Below are 10,130 nucleotides of genomic sequence, written 5' to 3'. Positions count from 1 at the left end.
TCGATATCAACGATTAAATAAATCTGTTCATTATACAAAAACACCAATCCCTTTTTAGTATTGTATAACGCTCTGCCCAGGGAACCCTATTGTAACATTTAGGCAATTGAGAAATTTATAACATATATTATTAAAAAGGCATTAAGGATTGTATAGCTTCTCAAATAAAAGATTCACAGTATGAATGTCAATATGCTGAAGGGTTGTATAAGCGATACAAATACTGCCTTGACGTGGCGTTTTTAATCGGTAGTGTTACAATATTCTGTCACCCGTTACAACCCTGCTTTACAAAAACATTGACGGGTTTGTCGGGGCCACTAATAACCCTTATTTCCAGCCGGTTTAGCGTAACATATCTTGTAGTTTGTATATTATATCAAGAAATATATATCCTGTTTCACCAATCTAGACCAACAGATTGATGATTATTAAGGTGAGATATTTTTTTTTATAAAATGTTAAGTTAATATATTAAATCCGTAACTAACATACAAACATAAGTCCAAACAATATCATTAGGACATACTATTGAATACAAACTGCGTCATTTGGGTACTAACATTTATATATTTCTTTCAGTTAATCGCTCAGGTGGGCTTAAAACGACAAACATTTGACTCAATGATAACCCTTATGGATAGCTACAAAACTAACTTCTTTAATTGAAATTCCAAATACAAATGTTTAGCTGTAGGCATGAATATAAACTTGTTTCAAATGTAAAGAAAATACAATACTGGTCATCTGTAAAATTTACACTATCATTTGTCGTGCAGGCTATGCATATTTAATACTTTATCCTTTTTTTTTTAAATTTTGGTAATTCATATTGTAATCTCTTATGGTCATATAACATTCATTAAAGTCAGTATTGTCGCAATAATAACAATTCCCAGTAATGCAAATACCACATCATATATCTTTGTAGATACAGCAATATGTTCGGAAGAGAAGACTTAAAAGATGCTTTCCGAGTAGCAGCAGTTGAAACTATCATTTGGAATATGGCAGACAGGGTGGTTCAAGTTAAAGGTCCGTCAAGAACTGGTAGTGGTATCGTTTTTAAAGCTAATGGCGAATTCTACGTTCAGACGTCTAAACATGTAGTAATTAAAACTTGCAGGAAGCATGCCCAAGGTCTTGTTCCAGAGGGTACACAATGTCACGGATGTGAACATAGAGCTCGAGTTTGCAACAATGTTGAAGTTATGTATGAAGACCGAAATGGCAGTCGACATACAACTCATAAAAAAGAAACAAAAATGGTTGGGAATTGCAATTCTCACGAAAAAGCCATTTTTGCTATAGATGAAGTACCCAAATTCATCAAGGATATGGATATAAAAGATTCCGAGTGGCTAGTGGCTGATATCAGAATAAAGGGAAAGGGGAGATATATTAAAGGTCTGTTAGAATACTATAGTCCAAATTATATCATTCATTCTTCAAAAACAATTGAACCTAGATCAGAATGTTCCATTATCTTCAAAAATTATGCTGTAAAGCGATGTACCCAAATTACAAAATGTTCTGATAATTGTAGTCATGTTTATTTTGATCAGAACTTGGTACCGCCTGAAGCTAAAAACCATTTCCACAAAGATCTGCCATGGAAAACAAGTGATGACCAACAGGTGGTTGTGATTTCTTTTTGCAACGAAAAGAAAATAACTGTTGGAGAACCGACAATTGATCCGGAGATCCAGGATTGTCTAATTCCATGTGAACAAATAAATGCACCTACTGGTTGTCCACCCCTGAAGGATGTGATATTATTGAAACATGATGCACATGTACAGCCGGGAGATAGTGGGGCGTGCGTGCTGGTATTCGGAAAAGATGCTGAATCCTCTATTGGATACAAGTCATACATGTGCATGCACATTGCTGGTAACGATCAACATGGAATCTCATCTATTGGTCTAATTAATTAAACAATAATAACTTACCAACTGTTCATGTGATTCATGGATTTATACACCCGCATGTTATGCTTACAATTAGAATAATCAACATTTAAAAACATGGCTTCCTATTTTTAGTATGTATTTCACTTGACTGATCACCATATCACGTGTTCCTCCAACATAATCACGGTCGGGTTGTAATTGCACAGGCAGACGACGGAGAGCGAAATGGGGTTTAACGTTCACTCGACACAAACACAATCTAGGTCATTCCGGGAGTAACATATGGTTTAATTTTCCGCCATTGACTCACTTGCGCGTTACGGGTTGCAGTGGCGTAGGTAAAACTCCTAAGGATGGCATTAATATCAGTGTCATGATTACTTAAATTCGTTGTTTACGTATTTAACGATTCATTAACGACAAAGGTATTAACAAATGTTCTGCTATATATCTGTAAACCCTAAGTCATACATGCCAACCTGAGGAGATTGAAAATCAGAATGCCTTGTATTGAGGGTAGAGCAAGGACCGCAGGTCCCAGTTCGATCGGTGCAAAGCACCGTGAGTGCTGGAGGCACCGCAGGCGCCAGAGGCTTGAAGGGCGTGGGGTTTCTGGCCCGTTTAAGGGCCCCAAGAAAATTTTGAGAAATTAGCACCTTTTTAAAGCAGTACCTTGTATTATTGGATAAAAACAGCTGGTGATTTAGGTCCATGCATCTGAGTTTTTTTTACCTATTTATATACGAAAGACTAAACAAAATGCGAATTCGTCGCCTCTACGCGAGGACGCAATGGTTTCTGGAAATTCTTTGCCGTAAGTTTCCCGGTATTTTTGTCTGACATTTGTTTTGGAAGCCATTTTGTTTGTCTTGACCGACACGAAAGTAGAAGTCGTAAATTATTTATACTGGGTTTTATTTATAATTGTAATTTGTTTTTTTTTTTCACACATTGAAAACATTTTTTATCAAGTCAGAAGGAAATATGGCTAAGGAAGAAGGAACAACGTAACTGACAACTAACGGTAAACCCGCCGTGTAATGTCCGAGAGTGTGTATGCGAGAATGGCTCCGCGTAGCAAATAATATCCGCGAAGTATGCAAATTAGGCGCGGCCTATGACGACATTTTGATCTCGATTAGTCCAGACATATTAGCTTATTCCATTTTATATTAATAATAATCGAGAAAACTGGAGACATGTTTTCGGCTATTTCCGTCGTTTTACCGCGAATTATGCAAATTAGACACGGCAAATGACGGAAATAACCACATGACATTTTGATCTTGATTAATCCAGACATAATAGCTTATTCCATTTTATATTAATGATAATAAGGAAAACATGACACATGTTCTCGACTATTTTCGTTGTTTTACCGACTCATACTACGACAAACAGTATCGCCATCAGATTCACAACAAACAGCGAGAATGCCGAGACAGTCGTCAATGTAAAAATAAAACGAGAGGGATTTTATCAATCAAAAAGGTCAGGCATGAAATATAATAAATTTCTTCCAATAAATTTTAAAAAACGGAATTATAAAGAGTAAAATCGGAATTCAGAATTAGACTCAGAAAATCGGAATGATTCCGACAAAATCGGAATAGTTGGCATGTATGCTAAGTTATTCATTTCGGTTAAAATGAATCTGTTGCGTAAATAATATTTTGTCAATACTTCTTATACATTATCTTGAAATTAGAAAATAATGTTCAAGGATCATTATTGGTTTAATAAACACATAATCTATATTTTCAAGCATTTAAAAAAAATGACTGGTATATAGTTCGTTTAATATTAAAGGCATGCGTGTTTTAAAGTGTATTCATAGTTATGCATATTAAACATGCATTATGCAAGAACTAAATCTGCCTATTACAGGTCTTTCCTAAGGCCTGAAATGTTATAATCTACTCTCGATGCCATTGGATATCTCCCATAGATTGGAACGGTTTAGCCATATTTTGATTTCATTTTAAAATGTAGCTTCGAGCAACCAGCACGGTGGTTGCAATTAATGCACACGTCTTGGCAAACCTTCAAGGGCTAATATATTTGTTCTCAATAGAGTAATTTGAATGAAATTTTCAAATAATTAATTTTACATTATCTATTTTTGAACTAGTTAAAGTAAGAATGGTTAGCTCTTTATCTAAATCTTGCACAATGTATCTTTAAATTCACATCACTTTATTATGTGAATTGCTTTCTGTATTATACTTTACTGACGCATGCATTATATTTACTTTAGTTTACATCAAATCTGATTATGTGAAATGTTCAGTAACCAGCTCACATCAAATCTGATTATGTGAAATGTTCAGTAACCAGCTCACATCCCATTATGTGATTGTGTTAATTAGTTTAACCCTGTTCAGAAGCCACCAGCACACGCGTAATACATCTGTATTACATTTTATGTTATACATTGCTTTAAAGCACCAAGGTTAATAATGTGTAATTTATCAAAACAAAGCCCTCCCCCGTTTCCCCGAGTGCCTTACTAGACCGGGAGCCCAGGGGGTCAACCTAGCTGAAAAGTGTACCAATTTTCCCCTATATGGTATCAATGTATGTATATCTGGTATCATCAGAATGTAAGTCTGCCGGGTTTCTGGTGGTGGGTGTGGTATTCCACGCCCTAAATGCCATGAACCCCAACTAGGCTAGATTAGCTCAAACGTGTACCACACGAAAATCTTACTGCGGTACCGTACATCTTCAGGTATTACAAAAACACTCTGACAGACATTTCTAGTGGTGGGGTACCCCTGACAGAGCTATGTAATTGCCAGACATTTGTAGGGGTGGAGTATCCCTGACAAGAGTTATCTAATATTTAGACCAAAGCTAGGCTAGATGACCTGGCGCCTGGTACGTTCGGGCATTTTTATGCGCGAACTCTTAGTTTTTTTTTTACTGGCATGCGCACAGGTACTATTTCTTTTTCTTTTAACAAGTACCCAAATCGGGGATTTCGTGCGGAGGTAGTTCGGAGGTAAACAGTCTGTGAAGTACAACACTTGCCACTGTACCTGTGTATCGCTAATTATAAACCGAATGTGTGAAGACAGTTCATACATATCACTCAAAAATTTTTCAGTACAAACTCAGTTGATTCACGCTCGATTTGCTACTAAACAAACCCATCGGTTTATTTTCTCAACAGTGTGACCCGAAGTGACCGCGGATTTATTGACCTTGTATGAACTTATCCATAGCTATATCCTTACACCGAGAGAAATTATCTAGTCTCGGTGAAAAGAACCATGGTCATCTGGTAGAAAATTACTTTTGTATTTTTTTGGAACGGAAAACAGTGTTTTTAGAAGCAAACTAACCTGCCGCACATGAGAAAGTCATTATACTAATAATAAAAGGCGAGACCTCTTTTTGCGGCGCAGGCTTATCACTGAGTAGTAAACCGTCCACAAACAATAATATAGGAAGCCTAGTGACGAGTGTAGTAAGTAGGCTATAGACTATAGGTTTGAGTCGAGATTACTCGCTTTCAGTTTACTCTGTTTTTGCGATAACCAATTATGTGAGAAATACCATACTGACATTCGGTTTTTAAAAGTTGTACGCGAACTAAATGCGTTTGTTAGATACTGACAGAGCAGCCCCGAGTCGAACAATCGCCGCCCGAGCTGTCTTCGTCAGCTAGTTTCACAATATCGTGCAATAGGTGTATTAATGTGATTTTTAGGTTTAACCCCGCAAACAATGCCAAAATAGTGACCCTCCCACACACTCCCTATCGGTCTGCGCAGCCTCATGCCTGGCACATACTGTCAACATTGTATAATTTTCCGTTTCCGCCCTTCCCCCCCCCAATATATATTTCACGGCTACGTTACCAGCATACCCAGTTGTTGACACCCATTACATCACTCCTGTCTAACAAATCATAAAGCTGTGGTGTTACGGTGGCGGCATAGTATTTCACCGTAACACCACAGCCACTCTAACCATTCATAATACATCGAACTATCCCTTTACAGCACTTCACTCCCTACACATTTCCCCTCGTCCTACTTTCCCAAACGTCAACAACACATCTCATACATCCAGTTCGCTGATTAACCCTTGTACCACGTCTACTGGATTAGCTGAAATCCGTACCACCTAAAACAGCTTTGGAGTTGTTCAGTTCGATATTTATGTTACACGAGGTGATTTACGGTCAGGGGATTATCAAAAGATGTTTGGGACTTTTCAAAAGGTTGTCATTCTATTTATTATAGCTAAAGCGGTAAAATATAAAACAGCATCGACCTGCCCGATATGAAATACGTGTTAGATACGGTACACATATTTAACTGTAGAAGGATATCTATCAATGGACTGTATATCAATGGATATATCAATAAATTGTTGGGCTCTCCCATATGGAAGGGTATCGCTGCCAATATTAAATACTCTGCGACAATGTCGTTTCCATTGATTATATGTAAAAAGTACAATGTACAAAGTCCTAATACCGATATTGATAAAGTCAAAATACATATAAGGCAAGGATTAAATGTAAAACGTCAAATGTTAGGTGTTAAATGACAAATGTTTTGTGGGAAAATGCTTTTTTTGTCGTGTCTACATTTTACATTTCTATCATTACATTTTACATTTGCGCTCTGCCACATCCCATTTGTCCTTCACGCTTTCTACATAGCAACTTTCGCACAGCATCAACATGCATATGTAGGATATCACGTGACTTATTAACATATATGGAAACCCGGCACAAGCATACTAAAAGGATATTCACCGTACGACAAAAGAAATCAAGCTGGCACACCATAAGAAACTATCTAGACAACCGTGCGTAATTTTGAATGTGCCAGGAAATAATTGATAGATTCAAGCAGCCAAAGAAACACACTTTCCAGTAATTTATAACACAATAACTGGAATTTCGTATTAATACCCGCATTTTTATATTTTAAACACCCCCATTCTTTCCGGTCTCTCTATAAACAGAGTTGAGTAGCCTACTTTGATCCATTAAAAAACAACAATATATAAGCATTGTGCCCAACAAAAAAATAATATATTTAAAGAGAGGAATGACTATACATCTTTTAGTATGGACATAGAGAATTTTTGATTAAGGCCTGTATCTTTTTTTTTAGTTTATTTTATTTCACTCCAACTTTAATAATATTTTGTAGAGTTAAGCAAATATGAATGTGCCAGAAAATTATTTGCATATTTGAAAAGAGCAATTAGTGATACTTAACACGGTATCTGGAATTTCGTATTTAGACCAGTATTTTGACTTGAATACCCCTTTAATAGTGTGATATTTATTGGATTAAAATTTTGAAAATACGATTGTACCAGAAAACTATTTACATATTTACAAAGAGAAATGAATGTGATTTTCACTAATATGTAACATGATACCTGAAATTTCGTATTTGAACATTGCACAGCCCCCCCCCCCTCCCCCGTAATCATCATAAAGTGCCATCCAAAGTGTCAAGGTGAGTAAACTTTTACTGTGTGCTAGGCTGATTTCCTGTTATAGTGTCGTGGATATCCTTGTTCTGGCTTATAGTGTGCCAGGTTTCCGTATATGTTAATAAGTCACGTGAGATCCTACACTTGCATATACAAGTTGATGCTGTGCGAAACATGCTATGTAGAATGCGTGAAGAACAAATGGGATGTGGCAGAGAGCAAATGTAAAATGTAATGAGAGAAATGTAAAATGTAGACACGTCAAAAAAAACATTTGTCATTTAACACTTAACATTCGACGTTTTACATTTAACGCTTGCCTTAGAGGTATTTTGACTTTATCATTACCGGTATTATGACTTTGTACATTGTACTTTTTACATATAATCAATAGAAAAGACATTGTAGCAGAGCATTTAATATTGGCAGCGATACCCTTCCATACTCCCACCACACGATATATTAAACACTGTTAAGTTGTCTAACGCCCGCATTTTAGGTCACAATGTGTGTTATTGAGTAAAGGGGTGGGGTGGGGAGGTGGGTGGCCAAATGGTTAATACGTGCGCGCTGTGAGGTATCATACGGTCTGTCATTGAGTCAACTGGCGGGGTTTTGATTCCCCGGTTGTACGTGACAAGGAGTAGGGTAGCCTGTCCAATCTCGTGGGTTTTCTCCGGGCCCTCCTGATTCTTCCCACTGCTAAAGACCCCTACGCGCAAGCGAATTATTGAAATAAAATTGAACCATGTGTTAGTCCCGAAATGACCTAGTTTGTGTCGAGTGGACGTTAAACCCCATTTTCTCTCTCCTCTTTCTCTCTTATCAACAAACATAAAATAATGGTACCATGTTAGCCCCGAAATGACGAGTGGGCTTTAAACCTCATTTTCTCGCAGATTCAGATTTATTGTCATTAATTGGAGATATTTTGTTTCCATTTGTTATAATCAGATCAAAATCAGATCTTAACACAAGGACTTCGTGTTAAAATTATAACGAACACATGTCAAAACGGCAAAATTTTACTTTAATCTTACTGATCATAGTTTAGTCAAAACGGGACAAAATTAGAAATTGCAAAAACAATATATTTTACGAAACATGTGTCTGTTAATATTTACAAAAATGAATACCATGTAATTTAGCATCAATATTGTTTCTATATATAAGAAACAACAACTTCACGAGAATTGAGTATTTAAAATGGCGGACAAGAAGGAGACATTTTCGATATTTTCCAATAGCGTTCCGGTATCTCAGTAATAATGAATGAATGAAATGTGGTTTAATGGCACGTCAACACCCCCGAGCTATATTGCGCCAAACATTTGATGAGTTATACGAGACAAGCTAAATAATAATCAAAATAGTAATCTATATACACATAAATAAAAAGAAATATCGCAGTATTTGTCAATTAAAAACAATTATCACAACACTTTATGTATATATATAATTAAAATACAACAAATGAAAATTACAAATATCCAATTAAAATTTTGTGTAAAAAATTGTCTCTTTGAAAAAGTCTAGTAATATACAATATAGACCCGGTTGGACAACCAATTGATAAAAGGACTGGCAATGGTAATGATTTAATTTATTACTCTTCAAAAAAAGTAGGGGCTATTGAAATCCAAATACCTATGCAGGTTGTGATATGATAAATAGTCATGGACACTTGACATGCTTTGGGAGTATGTTCACAAATGAAGAACTTATCGCCCCAACAGAACCACTGGGCTACATGTGCGGCACGCAATAACGCCATACACGTGAGAGGGGTTCACTGTCAAATTTGACACTTCAGGGCAGGGTTGACGAAAACTGCTGGTTTATCCATATCCATGTTTGCTTTCCTATCGGTTCTTGCATAAGAATTAGTTTAGAGTATCTTTGCTTTAGTGTGTTACGTTTAATTTGATCGAGAGACGTGTTCGTCGACGTCAACCGACAACACTGCAAGAATTGGTCGTGGCACTGCAAGAGGACGGGGTCAGATTGCCCCAAATCGTGATTGGACGGTTGATTAGGAGCATGCCACGAATAATTGCTGAATGTCTGAGGATTGGTGGAGTAATTACTCATTATTAAGACAAAAAAATCAAAAACGTCCATTTTCACTTTTGACAATGTATCTCCTTGCGAGTGAAATGGGACCGTCAGATAAGCCGCCCAATTTAACTGGTTAGGTTCATATTAACATATTTTGGTTAACTCTAACAAAAACAGCAGTGCATTTCCACAGTTTTATATTGTTTCTGAATACCTCCTACTTGTTTTGAAAAGTTTAATATACTTGAGATGCTTGCACTCAATCAGAATGTGCTTAACTGTCAGTAATGTAATAAATCGGTCTTAATTTTTCAGAAATCGTGCTTAATTACCATTAGTTTTTCGGCGCCACGTCGTTTTTCAAACACTTAGAATTACCAGAAACCCACCGGCTCGAGCCAGCAGGTTGGAATCTGTCTTCAATTTGTACGCTCAAGATTTGTGGGCATCATCCTTGATTTCGGGAACCTATTTTAGGCGTTCTGGCAAGAATATAAATAAATGGACACGATAATAAGTTGTTGCACATGTGGTTTGTTGTTTGATTGAAATGGAATCTATATTATGTACAAAAACAAACAAATAACCAGGTATTCCCTCAAACACTCCTTTCAGCTTTTATGTCATAAAACATTTCATTTAAATGCCAGTGTGTAACAGTGTTTTTTTATTTTTTGAATAAGTATCGAT

The 10,130-nt window shown here is 36.5% G+C and overlaps 1 protein-coding gene across 1 annotated transcript; it reads left to right on the top strand.

The window, feature by feature from the left end:
- The first annotated feature begins 277 nt into the window (after window positions 1–277).
- Window positions 278–3,709, top strand: LOC126818651 (uncharacterized). The gene is made up of 2 exons (XM_050546179.2): window positions 278–436; window positions 932–3,709. The coding sequence occupies exon 2, from the start codon at window positions 942–944 to the stop codon at window positions 1,935–1,937; it is 996 nt and encodes a 331-aa protein (XP_050402136.1). The 5' UTR covers window positions 278–436; window positions 932–941; the 3' UTR covers window positions 1,938–3,709.
- Window positions 3,710–10,130: the final 6,421 nt, after the last annotated feature.

Source organism: Patella vulgata, chromosome 1 (assembly GCF_932274485.2).
Source record: "Patella vulgata chromosome 1, xgPatVulg1.2, whole genome shotgun sequence".
NCBI lineage: Eukaryota > Metazoa > Mollusca > Gastropoda > Patellidae > Patella > Patella vulgata.
The sequence above is the reverse complement of the archived record's forward strand: the minus strand, read 5'-3'. Positions and strand labels throughout refer to the sequence as shown.

Bases quoted from the DNA above. Each gene is read 5' to 3' on its own strand.
- LOC126818651 (XM_050546179.2), top strand. From the start codon at position 942: ATGTTCGGAAGAGAAGACTTAAAAGATGCTTTCCGAGTAGCAGCAGTT.